The sequence below is a fragment of the Zonotrichia albicollis genome, chromosome 6, assembly GCF_047830755.1.
Source record: "Zonotrichia albicollis isolate bZonAlb1 chromosome 6, bZonAlb1.hap1, whole genome shotgun sequence".
NCBI lineage: Eukaryota > Metazoa > Chordata > Aves > Passeriformes > Passerellidae > Zonotrichia > Zonotrichia albicollis.
This window is the reverse complement of record NC_133824.1, coordinates 48,763,674-48,786,326: the sequence shown is the minus strand read 5'-3', so window position 1 is coordinate 48,786,326 and position 22,653 is coordinate 48,763,674. Positions and strand designations below refer to the sequence as shown.

The 22,653-nt window shown below is 50.4% G+C and overlaps 1 protein-coding gene across 1 annotated transcript; it reads left to right on the top strand.

Annotated features, from left to right (window-relative positions):
* The first annotated feature begins 17,038 nt into the window (after positions 1–17,038).
* Positions 17,039–17,919, top strand: LOC102066350 (proto-oncogene Mas-like). The gene has a single exon (XM_074542164.1). It carries the CDS (start codon positions 17,096–17,098, stop codon positions 17,864–17,866), a length of 771 nt encoding a protein of 256 aa, XP_074398265.1. The 5' UTR covers positions 17,039–17,095; the 3' UTR covers positions 17,867–17,919.
* The last annotated feature ends 4,734 nt before the right edge of the window (positions 17,920–22,653 follow it).

Genomic DNA, 22,653 nt, shown 5'->3' with positions numbered 1-22,653 from the left:
GGGACAATGACCCCTCAGGGAAGAGTACTGAGGAATGGTAGAAACCTGTCTAGAGAGGGAAGGTAGTTGGAGACTGCAACACTCTGCAGGGAAGAAGTGTTTCTCATCAGAAGTGAAAGAGGAGCCAATCAGAAAAAAAATTCATATACAGCTTCTGAGAAAAGCCACTTCCTCTGAAGAAAAAAAAATAAAAGAAACAAAAACCCACACCTGAGATAAATAACTCAGAGGAACTGAATTTCTGAAGTAGGCAAAGTTGCAATTTTGACTTCCTCAACTCCGTGTGATTCCACCAAGCCTTGGGAAACAATATCAGGACAGGGAACAGAGAGGAGCCAGCACGATGGGAATGAGGAGCTCCTGGTGACCTGGGCACTTTCTCCTTCATGTCCCTGACCTGCCAGGAGCCGCTTTAGGACATGGATCCCAAAGGAGCAAGAGGGACCAGGAAGCGCCACTGATCTGGACAGACCCCTTTGCCTGCTGCTGCCCCACAGGGAACAGGTCAGTGGAATGTTTGCCTTCCTCCCTACCCCACCTCCCTCTCCTGCAGCAGCTGCTCTGTTCCTGACACCCTCTCCTGGTGACCGCAGGGCCCTCCACAGGTTCCTCCTCCTCTGCCCTGTGCTTTGCTTCCGCATCCCCTACTGAACAGCTCAACCTTACTGCCTCCCTCTCCCAATCCACAAATACCACTACCCTCCTCACCTTTACTCCTCCTCACTGAATCCTTCCCACTGCAGGGAGCTGCTGAGGAGCCACATGGTCCATCCCTGGATTCTCCAAGCACTGACTGCCCATCCACTCTGACCACAGCCAGGGGCCACATCCCACTGCCTGCCCAGCGTCCATCCATGGAGGTGACCACCATGTCCCCATCTCCTGCCTCACCCACTGGAGGAGATTATCTGTGTGAGACAGATGTCACCATCGTGGCCACCCACAGTGTGACCCTGCTCATCTGCCTCTGTGGGCTGGTTGGGAATGGGGCTGTCATCGGCCTCCTCAGCCTGAAGCGTGATAACTTTTTCATCCGTGGCATGGCTGTAATCGACTTCCTCTTCCTTCTCCTCACAGTCCCCTCTGTCCTCATCCTCCTGGTGGAGGATGTGTCCTGCTCTCTTATCCTGCCCCTGCTGTACCTTCATTTCCTTTTCCAGCTCTCTTTGTTCTCCTGCTACTGGGTGCCGCTCTTCTTGACAACTGGTTTCCTTGCGTTATGTATTGAAAAGCTCTTGAATCGCTGCTGCCGCCGTGACCTTCCTAATGACCTCTTTTGGGTGGTGATGATTGTCCAGTTTTGGGCTTTCTCTGCTCTCTTCAATGAGATTCCCATACTGACATCACAGTGCCAATCAAATGATCAGGAGCACTGCCAGGCAGCCCTCATCACCATGTGGGCCATCATCCTGCTCCTCCTAGTCCCACCCATAGCTGTGCTCGTCATTTCCAGCACAATTAATTTAATTAAGGCCAAGTGGGACTCCCAGCAGAAGCAACCCGAGGGGCTCGACATTGTTATAGTCTCCATTGGTCTCGTCACTCTCCTTTTCATCCTCTGCAATTTCCTGCAGCAGCTTGGTTACATTGCTGTGTCCTCCCATTTCTTTTTCCTGCTCACTTGCATCAGCAGCAGCATCAAACCCTTCATCTGCTTCTTGGCAGGGAGGTGCTGGAGGCCCTGCTCTGTGGAGTCCCTCCGGCTCTCCCTCCAGAGGGTCTTTGACTAGCCAGAAGAAAACACTGCCCACAGAAATGATCCTGCCACGGACAAAGGGCTCTAAATCTATTGATTCCTAGTACTACACTGCTGAAGGACCCTGGGACAGTGGCTGAGAGATTCCTTGAGTCTCCTGATCAATAAATACACACAGGATCACCCTCCCTGTGCTGCTGCATCCCCAGGCCCTTTCCAGGCCGCTCTGGGCTCTGATCCGTGCTTGGGAGGCCTCAGCCTTGAGGAGCAGCCCCTGGGCTCAGCTCCTGTGGCGCTGATCAGAAACACCCTCTGCTCCCAGCAACTGCTGCTGTGTTACCGGGCTTGCAAGGGTCTTTCAGGGTGAAGAGATAGACTAGAATGTTGACCTGTGATTGGCCCATGTTGCATGTGTACAATTAAGGGCCAATCCCAGGCCGAGCTCTCTCTGGGACTGAATCAGAGAGAGCTCCTTTGTTTATTCATTCTTTTGCTATTCTTAGCTTGGCAAGCTTCTGAGGCTTTTTCTCTCTATTCCTATTAGCATATTAATAATGCAATATATAGCATAAAATAATAAATCCAGCCTTCTGAACATGAGGTTAAGATTCTCACCTCTCTCTTCACCCTGCAACCCTTGCAAGCCTTGTAACACTGTTGTCCAAAGATCTCCCAAATGGGGGGCAGCAGAGCCTGATGGGCAGCACTTGAAGGCTGGGAGCAGCCATGGGATGGGATGGGATGGGATGGGATGGGATGGGATGGGATGGGATGGGATGGGATGGGATGGGATGGGATACAGAAGGAGAGGAGAGGAGAGGAGAGGAGAGGAGAGGAGAGGAGAGGAGAGGAGAGGAGAGGAGAGGAGAGGAGAGGAGAGGAGAGGAGAGGAGAGGAGAGGAGAGGAGAGGAGAGGAGAGGAGAGGAGAGGAGAGGAGAGGAGAGGAGAGAAGAGGAGAGGAGAGGAGAGGAGAGGAGAGGAGAGGAGAGGAGAGGAGAGGAGATAGGAATTGGGAGTGAAACCGAAATCAGCTGGAATAAATTTCTAACACAATGGCAAGCACTAGGAAGCAGGAATTATTGACCAGCTCAGGACAAAAAGAAGGATCTCTCTTTGTCCTGTTTGTGGATGCTCACTTTTAAAATTGTAAAAGTTTTTTTAACCCTAACAAAAGAAAAAAAAAAAAACCCAAACCAAAAACAAAGGATTGAAAAAAGCAAAATTACAGTACTGGGAGTCTCCATGCCTAGCAGCCACATGTCATCTATAAAATGGACACCCTGCCTTTTACACCCCCAGTCTCTCTCAAAGTTTTTTCAGTCAAATCTTTCTCTGCCATCCACTGTGAAGATCTTGACTGGAGGGAAGGTGTTGTTATTCCAGGCCTCCTGGTAACAAGCCAGCCCTTCCCAAATGCCCTGACTACCATGGCTATTGGCAGGGGGAAGGGAAAGAGATCTATTGGAGGATGTATTACAGTAACATCACTACACAAAACTTTTCTTAACATACACAAAATATCTATCCTTTATTGTGAGAGCCAACCATCACATTATTCATCTATAACATTCTCATAACCACACACAATCATTAAATGTGTTTCTTATCTAATACATATACATCACTTTCCTAGGACTCGTTTCCATGCATTCACCTCCTTCTCCAAGACCTTTCCCGATCCTGGAGGATCATTCAGAGCAGTTTCTGGTGGTCACATTCACTGAGTGCTGTGATATTCAATGTGACCTTGCCTTGAACTTTTCAATTGGCCATGTGCTCTTGCTTCTTGTTACAGAAGTTGCCTCAAAACCACTGCAGGCCTCCAAATCTATTTCTGCACTGGCTCCAGACAAATCATCCTGTGTGATGCTGAGGAGCACACTGGAGCTGGGCTTTCCTTCTCCCTCCTGGATCCTAGAACCCTGTGGCCAGGAGGAGCTGGGACACTGCTGGGATCCCAGCTGCAGTGGGGCAGGATCAGGGCTATTTGGGGTAAAAAGGGGGCCCCAGGGATGGTCTGGGGTGTTAGAGGAAGTTTCAGAGGGCTCAGCAGAGCGTCAGAGGGGGCTGGAGGGGGTCTGTAAGCCAGCAATCCCAAATGTCCTCAACTGGGGACTACAGAGCCTGACAGGACTTGATGAGAGTAGGAGAAGGGCTCTGTCTGGGACGGCTGTGGGATGTGATTGGATGGGGTGAGAATGGAGAGTGAGGTGGAGATGGAGATGGGGGTGGGGAGCAGGGATGAGAATGGGATGGGGACAGGATAGTATAGGAAGCAGCTCAGCTGTGCTTCCTTGGGCCCAGGCCACGTTTTGGCAATGATTCTGGAGCTCTTTCCAGAACAGGAGTTCTTTCTGAGAAGAACCCAGCTGCCTCACCAGCACTGTCAGAATTCCAGTGCCACCAGCACCACCAGCATCCCTCTGCTGCTGGAGGGAAAATGACCCCTCAGGGAATAGAAACGACGAATGGTGGAAACTTGTCAGGGAAGGAAGTTGAAGAATGGAACACTCTGCTGGGAAGGGGTGCTTCTAATTAGGGGGAAGTGAGCAGCCATTCACAAATGTTATAAACGGGTGCTATGGTGATTCACTCTCACAAACATTGAGTGAATATTACGTGTGTAATAATGTTCAAAGAAGCTCTGTAAAGCTTTGGAGTTTTTCTAACGTGAGTACTGTGTTCATGTTGAGAGTTGTAATGCTGATCTCAGACCATTGTGGGGAGCCGAAGCCCGAAGCGCTGCACAAGCTCGGGGAAGGCAGGACGGAGGAGGAGCTGTGTTGGAACTCGGAATGTGTCTGAACGCCAGAGTTGGATTACCATGGGGTTGGCTTACCAAGAGGGTACAAAGCCAGTTTCTGTTTTGGGCAGTGTGCCTCTGGACCTTATTTTGTCCTGTGTTGTAGTTTAATAAACATTTTAAAATTTTAAGAAGTGAGACGTTGTTTCTCACACCAAAGAAAAAGACCACTTGATTTATAGGGGGAAAAAAATCAAGATCAATAACTCAGAGATTGTGGAGCAGTGATGGAGCACAATATGTAAAACCATTTCCAACTAACCTGTGATTGCACCAAGCCCTCGGAAAAAACACCAGGACAGGGGACAGAGAGGAGCCAGCAGGATGGGAATGGGGAGCTCCTGGTGACCTGGGAACTTTGTCCTTCATGATTCTGACCTTCAGCCCAGCTGTCACACCCCACGAGCCCAGTTGGTGGCAGAAGCTCTCTGGGACAGAAAATATCCCCAGGCTGATGGTGATGGAGAGCAGGAAGGCGGAGCCAGCCATGGCCAGGCTGAGCACACAGACGGTGATGGGGTTCCCGTGGATGCAGAAGCTGAGGAGCCAGAGCCCAGCCCCATTCCCACCATCCCACACAGGCTCAGCAGCAGCAGCAGCAGCAGCGGGACAGGCACTTTGCTCCACTGCCTGCTGTCACACTGGCTCCAGTTGTGGTGGCTCCCTCATTCCAGCTCCCCTGGGATGCCTTCCCACCGGGCTGGCTCCAGCAGGCAGGGCTGGCTCCCTCCGTGACAGGGGACAAAGTGCTCATGGTGACACCTCTGCTGCTTCTCCTGCCCTCACACAGCTGCAGGGGTGACAAACAGACACACCACAGCAACGCTGCTGTCCCCCAAATGTGCCTTTTCCCATCTTTTCCCATCCACAGCTTCCATGTGGAGCAGCACAGGGAGGGGTGAGGGACAGGACAGATGGCAAGGAGGATGCGGGAGCCTGGTCCTGTGTGCCTGGCACAAAAGCCAGGGAGATACCTCCTTCCTGGCTGTGGACAGGACAGAGCTGGAGGAGAAAAAGAATTGGAGAAGGAGAGCCCATGGAGATATCAGAGAGCAAATGGCTTTGGGACGGATCGGAGATGGACTCTCAGGTGTCAATTGATATCACTGAGCTGCTAGATTCCTTCAGCAGGACACTCGTTTCAATATTCCCTCCCTTTTCCTAAACTATTTATAACTCTTAATTCCCTACAAACCTCAGTTCTGCCCCCAAAATCAATACCCAGGTTCCACCCAATGAGGGGGCCCTGATCAAGGTGGAAGAGAAGAGTCTGACCTGGTTTCCTCTGGTAGCATGGAGAACTTGCCCACAGTGCACTGCCCTCAGCTGCCAGGCTCCAGCTGCTGTCCCTGGGCCAGGATCTGCAGGAGCTTCCCTGGAATGGTCCCTTGGGAAAGGGGAGCGCAGCCCGCGGGCTGAGCCCGAGCAGTGTCCGGCGCAGGCTCTGTCCCAGCTCCTGCCACAGCCCCTGCTCTCCGTGCTGCCTCGTGTTCTCCAGGGCTCTCACACACAGGCAGCTGCCTCAGAGCCTGCCACGGGCGCAGGGCTCTGCTCCTCAGCTGCTCTTCACTCTGCCCGGGAAATGAGCAACGGGAGAGAGCCTCAGCAACCACACCTGTGCCCAAAGCACTTGGGCTCCAACTCAGCTTCTCTTCCATTTTAAAGTAACCCCAATCCCAAAATCTGGTCTTTTCAGCTGCCTAGACTTGCCCCCTCTCATTCCTTGGCTGGATCCTTAGGACCCTGAATTACAAATGTACTGTTAAACTTTTCTTTCTGGTTCAAATCTAGTTTGGCCGTGTGTATGCCACAATTTCAGTGGCACATCCCCTTCACCACAGAGTTTCCAAAGAGATTTGTGCAATAATAAATTCTGAGTGTGTGCTGGAGTACTGCCCCAGAGCAGATGGGTTATTTAGGATGTCAGCAATGTCACTTCTTTTCAGAGGCAAATCCATGCTGCTCTCTTGGCTTTAATCCTTAGAAAGTTGCGTGTTTCATATGAGTCATATTCTACACTCCTCTGGCAGTCAGACAGCAGCCTACAGTGAATTCCAAGGAATTCCCAGAAAGCTGGGGTGAGATGATTCCTATCCAGGCTGACATGTGCCTCAGGGTTCTGGGATGCTCCTTCTGGAAACTGCTGACCCTGGGACAGAACTGTCACCTCTCTCCCTGCTCACACCGTGTTTGTGTCCCCATCTATGGAATCTCACATCCCCTCACCAGCACAATCTTTTCAAGGTCAAACACTTCATGATTCAGGAGCTGATGGGGCTCCAGGAGAGGTGGAGAGGGACTTTGGACAAGGGCATGGAGTGACAGGACAAGGGGCAATGGCTTCCCACTGACAGAGGGTGGGGTCAGATTGGATATTGGGAAGAAATCCTTCCCTGTGAGGGTGCTGAGGCCTTGGCACAGGTTGCCCAGAGGGATGGGGTCAGGTAAAAACAAACACAAGGGCTCCCATGTCTGAGGAGGAGGAGGATGAGCCCTAATGAAGGGCTGGAAAGGGGATCACAGCACCATGGTCCCTGATAGCTTTCATTGCATCATCAGGGGGATTGGCAGTAATCAGGGTGGGCTCTAAGTGCTGCTGACCTGGCTGCGAGCAACTGAGCGCTGTCCTTGCCTTGGGCTGTGTGAGCCTGCACTGGAATGACAGAAATGGGAATTCTCAGCTCAGTTTGTTTGCTTAGGGCCAGGGAACGTTTTGGCAATGATACCAGACCTCTTCCCGGAATGGGAGTTGTTTCTGAGAAGCACCCAGATGCTGGCACAGCGCTGTGAGCACTTCCAGCACTGCCAGCAGCATTCCAGTGCCACCAGCCCCACCAGCAGCCCTCATTGCTGGAGGGACAATGACTCCTCAGGGTAGATAAATGAGGAATGGTAGAAGCCTGCTGAGAGAGGGAAAGCATTTGGAGAATGTCCCATTTGGAAAAGAGTTTCTAATCAGGAGGAAATGAGGAGGCATTCCTCCTGATTCTCCAAAGAAATCTGCATGTCGAGCTACTTCCTCTCTGGCAGAAAAAAACGATGAAGACAAATAACTCAGAGTAAGGGAAATTCTGACGTAAGCAAAGATTAAATTTCCGACTCCCCCGTCGAGCCTTGCGAAACAACGGCAGGACAGAGTACAGAAAAGAGCCAGCAGGACAGGAATGGGGAGCTCCTGGTGATCTGGGCACTTTCTCCTTCATGTCCCTGACCTGCCAGGAGCCGCTTTAGGACATGGATCCCAAAGGAGCAAGAGGGACCAGGAAGCACCGCCGATCTGGACAGACCCCTTTGCCTGCTGCTGCCCCACAGGGAACAGGTCAGTGGAATGTTTGCCTTCCTCCCTTCCCCACCTTCCTCTCCTGCAGCAGCTCTCTGTTCCTGACACCCTCTCCCGGTGACCCCAGCGCCCTCCCCTGTTACCGGGCTTGCATGGGTCTTTCAGGGTGAAGAGAGATGCGAGAATGTTGACTCCCTGATCAGAAGGCTGGATTTATTATTTTAGGATATATCTTACATTATGACTATACTAATAGGAACAGAGACAAAAGTTCAGAAGCTTGCTACGCTAAGAATAGAATAGGAATGAATCAACAATGGAGGTCTCTGATGATGTCCCAGAGAATGCTTGGTCTTTGATTGGCCCTTAATTGTAAACATGCAACATGGACCAATCACAGGTGCACCTGTAGCATTCCACAGCAGCAGATAACCACTGTTTACATTCTCTTACTGGGGCCTCAGCCTTCCAGAAGAGGGAAATACCCTAAAGAAAGGATTTTTCACAAAAGATATCTGTGACACTCCCCAGTTCCTCTCTCTTCTGTGCATCCCGTCTGTATCCTAACACTGAAATGGGCCAGAACAAACGTTCTAACACAATGCAAAGCATGAGGAAGCAGGAATTCTTGACCTGTACAGGACACAGAGGGATCTCTCCTTGTATTGTGTCTACGGTGAGACTTTACAACAGGGTATTAATCCATTAGAACCATATGTAGGCATTTAGAAGTTTTTCTTATCTAATACAGAAACACCATTTTCCTAGAACTCATTTCCATGCATCCAGCTCCTCCTGCAAGTCCTTTTATGATCCTGGATTTTTATTAAGCAGAGTCTCTCTGGTGATCACATTCAATGAATGCTGCCATATTAAAGGTGCCCTTGCCTTGAACTTTTCCTCTGGCCAAGCACTGTTGTTTCTTCCTCCAGAATTTGCCCCAAAATCACTACAGGGCTCCTTATCTGTTTCTGCACTGGTTACTGCCATGTTTGCCATCCTGTGTGCTACCCTTTACATCCTGTGAGAAACAACCACCCACTTTTTAAAATTTTTAGAGATTTATTAAACCTTAACAAAAAATGCAACAAAAGGACTAAATAAGGAGAAGCAGGCCTGGGAGCTTCCCTCATGGCTGCCCACCACGTGGCTGGCTGATCTTCAACATGGATGCTTCACCTTTGATACCCCGGGGGTTGCATCAGCTAAACCTGGCCCCTCCCAAAGTCTGTCTGTCAGCCCTTCTTTGTGTTTATTGCTGGAGCCTGCTTTCCTGCAGCTTGACTGGAGGGTCAGGTGTTCTCATGCTGCACCTCTTCCCCCCCAGCAACAAGCTTTTGTACACCCCTTCTTTCTACCTGTCCTAGATGACTCAGGCTCTCTGATGGCAACAGTACAGAGGGGAGAGAAGGGGACTATGGGGAGAACAGGAGACATCTAAACAACAGACTGCAATAACACAATGATATATCAATAAAGCTTCTCTTAATATTCACACCATGTTCATCCCTGAACTGTGAGAGGAAATCATCTCAATATCCATCTATAACACATCCTTTTAAAATTTTGGCCACTTTACTTTTGAACAACTTCAGAAGAACTGAAAATGTTTATTCTCCATGTTTTCTATCAACCTCCTGCCAAACAGCCCAAACCACAGAACTCCCTCTCCCACCCCACAATTTTCACTGCCCTCCTCCCCTGCAGATCTCATTCCTCCCCACTGAATCCTTCCCACTGCAGGGAGCTGCTGAGGAGCTACATGGTCCATCCCTCCAAGCACTGACTGCCCATCCACTTTGAACACAGCCAGGAGCCACATTCCACTGTCTGACCACAGTCCATCCATGGAGGTGACCACCGTGTCCCCATCTCCTGCCTCACCCACTGAAGGAGATGATCTGTGTGAGACAGATGTCACCAGTGTGGTCATACACAGTGTGACCCTGCTCATCTGCCTCTCTGGGCTGGCTCAGAATGGGGCTGTCCTCTGCCACATCAGTCTGAAAATTGGAAACGATGTAATCTTTGACCTGGCTGTTGTCGACTTCCTCTTACCTATCTTCACATTCCCCTCTGCCCTCCTCTTCCTTGTGGACATATCCTGTTCTCCTATCATGCCCTTGATGTACGTGAATTTCCTTTTCCAGCTCACAGTAGTCTCCTACTACTGGGCACTGTTGTGGCTGATGCCCACCAGACCTGTGGTGTATATGGAAAAGCTCTGGAAGCTGTGTTGCCACTGTGAATTTCCTCTGTGCCTGTGGGTGGCAGTGGGCACTGTCCACTCCTGGGCCATCTTTGCTCTCTGTGTCGTCATTCCCACACTGACATTCCTGTGCCCATCACACTAACAGGAGCACTGCCGGGCAGCTCTCATCTCCATGTACACCATCATCCTGCTCCTCTTTGTTGTACCCATGGTCATTTCTCACACAGTCGATTTCATTAAGGCCAAGTGGGGCTCCCAGCAGCAGCAACCCAAGAGGGATGACACAGTGATCGTCATCACTGTCCTCCTCATTCTCATCCTCTGAACTTTTCTGGGGCACCTTAGTTACATCAATGTGTCCTCCCAGGTGTTTCTCCTGCTTGCCTGCATCAACAGCAGTCACAAATCCTTCATCTACTTCTTGGCAGGGAGGTGCTAGAGGCCCTGCCCTTTGGGGACACTCTGGCTCTCCCCCCAGGGGGTATGTGACTAGCCAGAAGAAAACACTGCCTACAGAAATGACCCCACCACACAAGATGGTGGGATGTCTGAGCCTGTTGATCCCTTCCACTGCACTGCTGAAGGACCCTGGGACAGTGGCTGAGAGATTCCTTGAGTCTCCTGATCAATAAATACCCACAGGATCACTCTTCAATGCTGCTGCATCCCCAGCCCCTTTCCAGGCCGCTCTGGGCTCTGATCCGTGCTTGGGAGGCCTCAGCCTTGAGGAGCAGCCCCTATGCTCAGCTCCTGTGGCGCTGATCAGAAACACCCTCTGCTCCCAGCAACTGCTGCTGTTCAACCACCTCCTGGGCTTTCATCAACAGCCTTGGAAATTCTTGTACTGCCCTGGATGCCACAGCATCCCTGCTCTGCCACTGTCCCAGGAAGCTGCCGGCCCCAAGTGTGGCCAGGCTGAGCCATTGCTGTGAGTGCCGCCCATGCCTTGGGGCCCTGTGAGCAGCGGCCCCAAAGGAGAGCCTTGGAGCTCTGCTGGGCCCAGCAGCGCTGAGCAGAAGCTCCCTGGCACTGGGGCCTCTCCCAGCTGGGATCTCTCCCGGCTGCTGCCCTGGGCTGAGCCCCGAAACGCCCACGGCTCCTGGGCCCATCCCCCCAGGGCTCCAGGCCCAGCCCTTGGCCCAGGGAGGAGATGCAAAGGGATCCGCAGGGAGCATTTCACTGCCTGCCAGGGCAATTGCTCACAGGCACCTTGCACTCACTCTGCCTGGCTGGCTGGCTGTGTGCACACACGTCTGCATCTGCTCTGGCAAATGGGGCACAAATGCTGCTCTCTCAGCTGTGTTAGTGCATGAGACCTCTGACTGGGGCAGGCCTGCAAGGCCCTATCATAGCTAAATAAGGTAAAATGATGCTAAGTGACATTCCTTTTGCTGAATTGCTAGTATTAATGTATAATGGAATTACTGACAAGTTGCAGTGCTGTAAAAGTTTTGGGCCATTTTCCTTTTTTTCCTTACCTTGTGTCTTTTTCTCACACGCCCTTTCACTCACTTACAAAAACACACAGAGGGACAGCACTTTCGTGTGCAGCTGCTTAATATTAAACCTGGTTTTTACTGATTTCCTTGCTGGCTCTTTTGTGCCTTCAGAAATTCTTCCTCTGTCCTGGCTTTGGCCTCTCCCTCAGCAGCCTGGGAAGGTGCAGCTCCAAGGGGAGGAGCAGTCCCTCCTCCTCAGCTCAGCCACCCCGTTCCAGGAGCAGGGTGACATCTGTGTTTGTCACCATTGTCTCCACGGGGCATCAACCCCCTCCCTGTGGCTTCTCTGAGGTCTCTGAGCTGGGGCTGTCCAGCCTGGAGAAGGAAAGTCTTCAGGGAGACCTTAGAGCCCCTTCCAGGGCCTAAAGAGGCTCCAAGAACTGGAGAGGTGCATTGGACAAAGGCCTGAAGTGACAGGACAAGGGGGAATGGCTTCCCACTGCCAGAGAACAGGGTTAGGTGCAATACTGGGAAGAAATTTTTCCATGTGGAGAGACCCTGGCACAGGTTCCCAGAGATGCTCTGGCCTCCCCATTCCTGGAAGTGTTCCAGACCAGGCTGGATGAAGCAGCCCAGTATAGTGGAAGGTGTCCCTGCTTGCAAAGGGTGAGATCAGGAAAAAACAACCACAAGTATTCCCAAGGCTGAGGAGGAGGAGGATGAGCTCTGGTGAAGGGCTGGAAGGGGCACCACAGCACTCCAAATCTGGTCTCCAGTAACTTTTATTGCATCATCAGGGGTACTGTCAGTAAGAATTGTGGTCTCTGATGCTGATAACCTGCTGCAAGCCTGTCGTGGTTTGGCACTGGCCAAATGCCAGGCACCTGTGAAAGCCGTTCACTCACCTTCTCCTGCTCTCAGCTGGGCAGAGGAGAGGGAAACAAAAATTAACAAAGGCCTCATGAGCTGAGATGATAACTGGCAGGAAAAACACTCTATGCAAAAAAAAGTTTCAAATTTTCTGGTATCCAGTTAATTATAATTAACAGATTCAAAAGACGCTAATGAGAAGTAAAATTAAACTTTAAATCACTTTTCTTTCCCTCAGCCCCTCCATCTTTCCCATTGACAGTGCAAGGAGACGGCATGGACGTCCTTCACCAGCATTGAAGCACTGCCAATAAAACAGTTTACCTGGAAAAAACCTGGGTTATTCATTAAACAAAGATAGACAGCATATTCTGGTAATAATTAAAATACTGATATCATAAGATAATTGTGGCGAGGTGTATGTGGCCAAAAGGTCAATGTCCGGCTTGCAGAGGGTCAATGGCCAACACCCAGCTGCCTAAACTGCCAGCCCCCCTCGGTGTCTGTTGGCCTCGGGCTGAGCTGGCTTGCGGACCGGAACTCGCTGCAGATGGGACGAGGAAAGGAGTCGCACACTGACTGGAGGGGAAGGTCGGTTTATTGATGAGAAGCCAAACACAGAGCACCAACCAGAGAATGGCCCCGAAGGGCGGGAGAAGTAAGGTTTTAAAGAAAGTGGGTGTATAAGGGAGGGATTTACAGTGAGCCAATGGGGAAGGGTGAAGGGATGAACTTAGCATAACTGACATAATGGGGTAACCAATAGATACAAGGTAAAGGAGGGGCCCCAGGACCTCAGCCAACCACAACCCCCAGAGAGAAGAAGGTTCTGGAGAACTGGGAGGAGTGGTGGGTGGTTGACTGGGCCCAGGGAGGAGGAATAGTTTACTTATAAGGAGAAAAGGGGAAGGAGAAATTATATAATTTAGGTAACTGACACAACCCAGGGCAGGGGTAACCATGGTAACATAAATGACAGTATAGCTACAGTGGGAATACTGGGGAGGGCAGAACCATTTACATTGAACAGGGGGAAACAATACATAAAATTGGGGAGTAATACAACAAACTTAACAACACACTACAACAGATAATACATTGGGAGCACGTTGGTGAGTATCTGTAAAAAATCTTGGACATTATAGTGTATAAAAATGCCAGATAACTGTTGTTTCTTTGAACCTGTGTATGGCAAATAAAATTCGAATATGCTGACAATTTTGACTCAAAATTGTTATTAGTCTAACATGCTTTTGCTGTTAGACTTAAACTTCTTGGTGTCAGAGGGGACACAGCCATGGCTTCTGCTCCCTGGAGCAACCATGATCCCCAGTGCCCAGAGCTGGGCTGGCACAGACACGATGGCCCAGGGGCTCAGCATTCCCCACCCCGAGTGCTCTGTGAGTGTCATAGCAGAGATCTCCCCTGAGATCTTTAATTTTTAATTTTGTGAGCCCGGCGCAAAGATTTCTCTGCCTTCAAAAATTCTTCCTCTCCACTGCCTTCAGCTGCTCCCTCAGTAGGCTCAGGTGGTGCAGCAGCAAGGAGAGGAGGAGGCCGTGATCCTCAGCACAGCCACCCCCTTCCAGGAGCAGGGTGACACCTGTGTTTGTCACCATGGGCTCCATGGGGCATCACCCCCCTCCCTGGGGCTTCCCTGCGGCCACCAGCCCCACCACACCCCACACCTTCTCTCAGCCCCACCACATCCCACACCTCCTCTCCAGCCCCACCACATCCCACACCTTCCCACCACATCTTCCCAGCAGCTCCATCATGTCCCACCCCTCCCACACCACCCTCCCATCCCACTCCGCATGCAGCCCACCCACCTCCTGTCCTTCCCATCCCTCCCAGCCCCGGGCCTCAGGCTCCAGCCCCTCCCCACGGGCTGCTCACCCCAGCCTGCCCCGGAAGGCTTTGGGGCCGTCTTTCTCTTGGAGATGCCCCTCCCCAGCTCCATCCTTGCTCTCCAACCCCCCAACCTCCTCTGGACACAAACAAGAGGCACTACAGGGATGGCTCCACTGCTGATCATTGGGCTGCAGAAGCATGGAATTGCCAGGAGGAGCAGAAACACTGCTGGGGCTCCTGAGTGGGGCAGGAGAGAAGCGGGGCTGTCTGGAGGGGAAGGCAGCCTGGGGGCAATTTCTAGAGGATGTCAGAGGGGGCATGATGCCTTAGGATTTTAGCCTTTCTGTTTTTCATATCCTGTACTGCATTAGTGCATAACTCTAAACTCAATGGAAAGTGTTAGTTAACTGTCTGCGCATTTTGGTCAGACAAAACCAATCCTCTAGGCCTGAAATTCAAGGACACTCTACTGCCTCAGGCCCAGAAAAGTACAGACAAAAGTGAACTGGGGAGGGCAAACTGGAGGGCAATAAATGTAATGACTTCATTACCTGAAGCTGTAATTGGAGGATTAAATCCTCATTTGTAAATGGACCAAACTTATATCTGTCTGAAAAACTCATGACCATTGTCCATTTTGGGTGCAGCCCCTCTCGGAGGCTTTGAGAGCCCAAGGTGAACTTCATCAATGCCTCCTTTTATTTTCTTCACCTGCTCTGGACTCTGTTCCAGGGAGCCAGCCCAAGGCATCAGGCAGACAGGGGCTGGAGGGGGCAGGAGGGTTCTGGGTGCCACCAATCCCAAATCTGCCACTGGAGAGCAGCAGAGCCCAACAGGCCACACCAACAGCCAGGGAGTGGCCAGGGACTGGGATCCCATCGGGATGGGATGGGATGGGATGGGACGGGATGGGATACAATGGGTTGGGATGGAGAGTGGGGTGGAGATAAAGATGAGGTGTGATACCAAAATCAGACAGAATAAAGTTCCTGACACCAACTAATGGTGCAACCAAAGGAAGTATTGGGCAGCAGGCCACGCAGAAGGATCTCTCCTTATTTCTGTTTGTGTTGTGAGACTTTACAACAGTGTTTTCATCCACTATAACCATACATAGACATTAAAGGTTTTTCTTATCTAGTACATAAACACCATTTTCCTAGAACTCATTTTCATGCATCCTCTTCCTTCTGGAAGTCCTTTGATGGCCCTGGAGGTTCATTGAGAGGGGTCCCTGGTGTTCGTATTCACTGAGTGCTCTGATATTAAAGATGATCTTGCATTGAATTTTTCTTTGGCCATGTGTTCTTGCTTCTTGTTACTGAATTTGTGAATTGTCCCCAAACCCCTGGAGGTCTCCTTATCAGTTTCTTTGTTGTTTCCAGCCACGATAACGATCCTGTGTTCTTCTGAGGACCACATTGGAGTTGGGCTTTCCTCCTCCCTCCTGAGTCCTAGAACTCTACAGCCAGGAGGAGCAGAGACACTGCCAAGTTCTCAGTTGGACTGGAGCAGGACCCTGGTTTGGGGAGGAAAAGGGAGCTCTGGGAGGATGTGGGGTTTTGGAGGTGGTTTCGGAGTGGTCAGGAGAGGGTGAGAGTGGATTGGAGGGGGTCTGGATCCCAGCAGTCCTGGAGGAGAGCAGAGCCTGACACACCACACTCAGACTGGGGCAGCGGCTCCATCTGGGAAACCTGTGGGATGTGATAGGATGGGGTGAGGATGGAGAGCAGGGGGGAGATAGGAAGCAAAGATGAGCAGGGGATTGGGACAGAATTGGGAGCAACTCAGGTCTGCTTCCTTGGGCCAAGGCCATGTTTATGCAATGATCATGGAGTACTATTCCCAGATTGGGAATTACTTCCGTGAAGCAGCCAGGCAGCTCCCCGGGACTGCCAGCATTCCAGTGCCACCAGCACACCAGCATCCCTCTGCTGCGGGAAGGAGCATGACCTCTCAAGGAAGAGAAACAAGGAATGGTAGTAACCTGTTGGGAGAGGGAAGTCAGTCAGTGAATGGACCTTCTCCTGGGAAGGTCTGTTTCTTATCAGAAGCAATTGCGGAGCCATTCACAAAGTCCACTTGCTTTGTGGCAAAGAAGAAAAGAAAAATTAAGATCAGTAACCCTAAGGCTGTGAAACTCTGACGTAGCCAAAGCAGTAAAACCACTTCCGACTGCCCTGTGACCCCACTGAGTCTGGGGAGCAACAGCAGGACAGGGCATAGAGATGAGCCAGAGGGACAGGAGAGGAGAGCTCCTGGTGATCTGGGAACTTTCTTCTGCATGGTTCTGACCTGGGAGAATCCACTTTGGGATAAGGCTCCCAAAGGAGCAAGAGGGACCAGGAAGCACCGCTGATCTGCACAGACTCCTTTGCGTGCTGGTGCCCCACAGGGAACAGGTCAGTGGAATGTTTGCCTTCCTCCCTACCCCACCTTCTTCTCCTGCAGCAGCTGCTCTGTTCCTGCCACCCTCTCCCGGTGACCACAGGGCCCTCCCTAGGTCCCCCCTCCTCTGCCCTGAGCTTTGCTTCTGCATCCCCTGCTGAACATCCCAACCCTCCCACCTCCCTCTCCCACCCCACAATCCCCACTGCCCTCCTTCCCTGCACATCTCACTCATCTCCACTGAATCCTTCCCACTGCAGGGAGCTGCTGAGGAGCCACATGGTCCAGCCCTGGATTCTCCAAGCACTGACTGCCCATCCACTCTGACCACAGCCAGGGCCACATCCCACTGTCTGCCCACCATCCATCCATCCATCCACGGGGAGCACCGTGTCCCCATCTCCTGTCTCACCCACTGAAGGGGATGATCTGTGTAAGACAGATGTCACTGATGTGGCCATACACAGTGTGACACTGCTCATCTGCCTCTGTGGGCTGGCTGGGAACGGGGCTGTGCTCTGCGTCCTCGGGTTCCACACCCACAGGGACACCATGAAACCCATCACTGCCTACATCCTTGACCTGGCCCTTATCAACTTCCTCTTCCTCATCTTCATGGTCCCCTCCACTCTGCTCTTCCTGCTGGAGGATTTCTCCTGCTCCTCCATCATGCCCCCTGCATACATACGCTTCCTTTTCCTCCTCTTCCGGATGTTCTACAGCGTAGGGCTGTACCGGCTGACAGCCATCAGCATCGAGAGGGGCAGGTCCATGCTCTGCCCACCTGGGCTCTTCTGCCAGCTTCCCCAGGGCCTCTCATGGGTGGTGGTCAGTGCCGTGCTCTGGGCCCTTTCCATCACTGCCATCGCTGCCATTTCTGCGGTGAATTCCCTGTGCCAGTCACAGGAACACAAGCTCTGCCGCCGCGGGGCTCTCATCTCCCTGTACATCCTCAACTTCCTCATCTTTGCCCCATCCGTGGTCATTTCCAGCACAATCCTCTTCATTCACTTCAAGGGTAGCTCCCAGCAGCAGCAATCCAAGAGCCTTGACATCATTGTCTTCCTGGCTGTGCTCCTCACTCTCCCCCTCAGTCTCTGGAATTTCCTGCAGCAGCTCGGCTACACCACTGTGTCCCCCCAGGTTGTTCTCCTGTTTGCCTGCATGCACAGCAGCATCAACCCCTTCATCTACATCTCAGTAACAAAGTGCTGGAGGTCCTGCTCCATGGGGTCCCTCAGGGAGCGCCTCCAGAAGGTGTTTGAGGAGCCAGAAGGGAGCACTGCCCCCAGTAATGATGCCACCATGGACACAGTGATCTGAGCCTGTTGAACCCTTAAAGTGCCCCCATGCAGGACCATGGGGCAGTGACTCAGGATCACCCTCCCACCCTTATTCCTGCACAGCAGGAGCAGTGAAAAGGGCCATGTGGGAGGGATACTGCACAGAGCACATTGGAGCATGGATTTGCTCCTCCCTCACAGGTCCTAGAGCACTGTTCCCCAAATGCATCCTTCCCAACATGGCTGTGACCCCAAAATTCCCCCTGGCACCTGGTTCCTGCATCCCACTGAGGTCTGATATCAATAAACAGCACCGTGAACCCTGAGCTGCCTTTGCCCCCTCTGCCAGTGCTTCCCGGCTTCCTCTGGCTGCTGCTGCCAGCCGGGAATGTGGCTGGAGGGAGGGGACAGAGAGGTAGTTAGCCAGGAATTCCGTGACTGTTTAGAAATATCATAATGAACTATTGTTAATTTGTTTGACTGTGGTTTTTTAGCTGCTTTAATTTTGATCTGTGTTGGCTGAGTGTCAGTAGAAAACTATATTGACCCATACTCTGTTGACCCTTACCTCTTAGAGAACTTAATATCTGGAGAATAAAATTCAATAAAGTATTTTAATGGTTACGGTATAGAAATTAATGGTTACCATATAAGTAGAAATTAATTGGATTTCATAGAATAAGAATGATAACTTTAGAGCATTAGGAATTCACAGGTCTAAACACAACAGAAGACTTGATTAATAAATTGCAAGAAATAAATTGCAATAAGAAAGCCATTTCCTAGGCTTATACACCCATCTAACCAAGGCATCAAATTTAATAAAACATTGTTTAGCTGGGAAAAACCTGGGTTATGCATTAAACTAAGACAACATATTCTGGTAGTAATTAAAAGAAACAAAACATCTATACCTTGGTGTAAGAATCTGGGAGCACTTTTGGGTGTATCTATTAAAAATCTTGGATATTGTAGTGTGGAATTGACCAGATAATATTGGCTTTTGCATTTATGCATTAGCCTAGCATGTTAATATTGATTATAATTATTTAGAAATCATATCAGTTATAACTATTTTTAGCTGCATGCTAGTATAATATAATCTATCCACTTATGCATGCACTGTATTGCTCACAGAAATAGTAGTGTAATGAATATAATATCTATGTATCCTGTAAGGAAATCATAGTGTGATGAATGTATTGTGTTACAGACCTCAGCAAAACATAAGATGTGAAAAATGCTTTTGTGTAACTAAAAGCAGTGTAAGGCTACCCACTGACCAACCTGTCCAAGTGATAACCATGACTCAAACCAGAGCTCTGGAGGACAATTAGAGAATACCATGTTAGATATAAGGAGGACACACTAAAATCTCATCAGAGGATGTGAAACAGCAGCATGGAGGCACAAAAAGAAATAAAACACATTGACCTGACACCCAGGATGTCATGAAGAGAAGCTGGAGTGTGAAAAAGTCAGACAAAGGCGTTCCCAGAACATCAGAAAGTTTGAAAGAATGTTTGAATAATGCATGAAACACATGAATATGCATGCATTTCAGCAATGTAACAGTATAAAAATAACATTGTCTGTAAACACACCACTCCCCCTCTCTCTGCATTATTTGGCTGTTTGCCAGGAGCAACCCAGCCCTGAAAATAGTGTCCTTTTTTATCCTATTACTATTATTACTGTGATAAATAGGTATGATTCGTGCTGATAAAAAATTGAAACAGTAATCAATATTGATACAGTAATTAATATTTGAGAATAATAAAAGAGTTAATAGTTAGAAGTTGTAATGCCAAAGAAGAGAGCAAAAGGAGGGGCTCCACCCACCCCCCCCCTTCCCAGCATATGTTCTCAAGGACCACAGGAAAGAAGCTGAAGATACAGTTGCTAAAAATGACCAAGAACCTGGTTGGCTCCAAGAAAATGCTAATTATAAGGGACTTATTGCTTTGATATGTAGATGCAGTGATACGTTAGTCTTGGCTTACATTGTACTGGCTTGGTGCGCATGTGTAACCCAAAGGTGAATTAAAGGACAACGAAGACGACTACAGGGCCTTCATCAGTGACGACCCCCAAAGACTTGTGCGACCACCAAACCGAGTGGTGGCGCATGTGTGGTAAAGGTGGAAATGAAGGCGGAGACAGAAAAGTGACGAACCGAAAATAGGAGGAGATGGTATTGACACATGGCATATACGAGGTGACTTTTACTTGGCAAGCTTGTACGTGAAGTCAAGTAAAAGGTCAAGAACCCTGCCCTCTGTACCCCGTGGTTGTTTTTGCTTATGCGCTATTATTTGAACCAAATTGTCCCTTATTTATATATTTTCTAAACTATTCAATTAAAATTGTTGTTACCTCAAATGTTGTTTGGGGTTTTTTTTGATGGGATAATTCGGCAAACATAACATTACTATTAAACATTTAAGAACTATCATTATTATTATTATTATTATTAAAGATTAAAAACTCTAAGCAGTGAATTCTGTTTCTCGCAGTAGTGTGTAAGAATGCCTGATAATTGTTGTTTCTTTGGACATATCGATGGAAAATATATTTCCAGTATGGTCACAATTTTGACTCAAAATTGTTACTAGTCTAACACACATTTCCTGTAAGACTTAGAAGTCTGGGTGTCAGAGGGGACACAGCCATGGCTTGTGCTCCCTGGAGCAACCATGATCCCCAGTGCCCAGAGCTGGGCTGGCACAGACATGATGGCCCAGGGGCTCAGCATTCCCCACCCCGAGGGCTCTGTTAGTGTCACAGCAGAGATCTCCCATGAGATCTTTAATTTTTAATTTTGTGAGCCAGGTGCAAAGGTGTCTCTGCCTTCAAAAATTCTTCCTCTACACTGCCTTCAGCTGCTCCCTCAGCCAGCTCAGATGGTGCAGCAGCAAGGAGAGGAGGAGGCCGTGATCCTCAGCACAGCCAACCCCTTCCAGGAGCAGGGTGGCATCTGTGTTTGTCACCATGGGCTCCACGGGGCATCACTCCCCTCCCTGGGGCTTCCCTGAGGCCACCAGCCCCAACACACCCCACACCTTCTCTCCAGCCCCACCACACCCCACACCTTCCCACCACATCTTCCCAGCAGCTCCATCATGTCCCACCCCTCCCACACCACCCTCCCATCCCACTCCCCATGCAGCCCACCCACCTCCCGTCCTTCCCATCCCTCCCAGCCCCGGGCCTCAGGCTCCAGTCCCTGCCCATGGGCTGCTCACCCCAGCCTGCCCCGGAAGGCTTTGGGGCCGTCTTTCTCTTGGAGATGCCCCTCCCCAGCTCCATCCCTGCTCTCCAGCGCCCCAACCTCCTTTGCACACAAAGAAGAGGCACTACAGGGATGGCTCCACTGCTGTTCATTGGGCTGGAGAAGCATGGAATTGCCAGGAGGAGCAGAAACACTGCTGGGGCTCCTGAGTGGGGCAGGAGAGGAGCGGGGCTGTCTGGAGGGGAAGGCAGCCTGGGGGGAATTTCTAGAGGATGTCAGAGGGGGCATGATGCCTTAGGATTTTAGCCTTTCTGTTTTTCATATCCTGTACTGCATTAGTGCATAACTCTAAACTCCATGGAAAGTGTTAGTTAACTCTCTGCACATTTTGGTCAGACAAAACAGTCCCTCTAGGCCTGCAATTTAAGAACACTCTACTGCCTCAGAAAAGTACAGACAAAAGTGAATCGGGGGAGGGCAAATTGGGGCTAAATGACTTCATTACCTGAAGCTGTAATTGGAGGATTAACCCCTCATTTCTAAATGGACCAAACTTTTATCTGTCTGAAAACCTCATGACCATTGTCCATTTTGGGTGCAGCCCCTCTCGGAGGCTTTGAGAGCCCAAGGTGAACCTTTTGAAGGCCTTTCATCAATGCCTCCTTTTATTCTCTTCACCTGCTGTGGCCTCTGTTCCAGGGAGCCAGCCCAAGGTATCAGGCAGACAGGGGCTGGAGGGGGCAGGAGGGCTCTGGGTGCCACCAATCCCAAATCTCCCACTGGAGAGCAGTAGAGCCCAACAGGCCTCACCTGCAGCCAGGGAGAGGCCAGGGACTGGGAACCCATCGGGATGGGATGGGATGGGATGGGATGTGATACCAGAATCAGAGAGAATGAAGTTCCTAACACCAACCAGTGGTGCTAGCAAAGGAAACATTAGGAAGCAGGACATGCAGTAGGATCTCTCCTTATGTCTTTGTGTGTTGTGAGACTTTTATCCATTATACCCATACATAGAGAATAAAATTTTTTCTTGCCTAGTACATAAACACTATTTTCCTAGAACTCATGTCCAGGCATCCACTTCCTGCTGAACAGCCTTTCGTGTCCTGGCCTTCATTCAGAGGGGTCTGTGGTGGTTGCATTCACTGAATGCTGAGATGTTAAAGGTGACCTTGCCTCTAACTTTTCCTTTGGCCATGTGCTCTTGCTTCTTCTAACAAAACTTACCCCAAAACCGCAGTGGACCTCCTTATCTGTTTCTGCACTGGCGCCAGCAGCATTTATCATCGTAGGTCCACATCTTCAAATTCATTTATCTCTCTGACCAGTTCGTCTTGGAGCAATTCAGGGGAGAAGAAAATGTTAATTCTCTCTTATTTATCAATCCCCTGCACACCAGCCCAACCCTCCAACCCCTCAGTTTCCATCACCCTCCTCCCCTGCACATCTCACTCATCCCCACTGAATCCTTCCCACTGCAGGGAGCTGCTGAGGAGCCACATGGTCCATCCCTGGAGTCTCCAAGCACTGACTGCCCATCCACTCTGACCACAGCCAGGAGCCACACCCCACTGCCTGCCCAGCGTCCATCC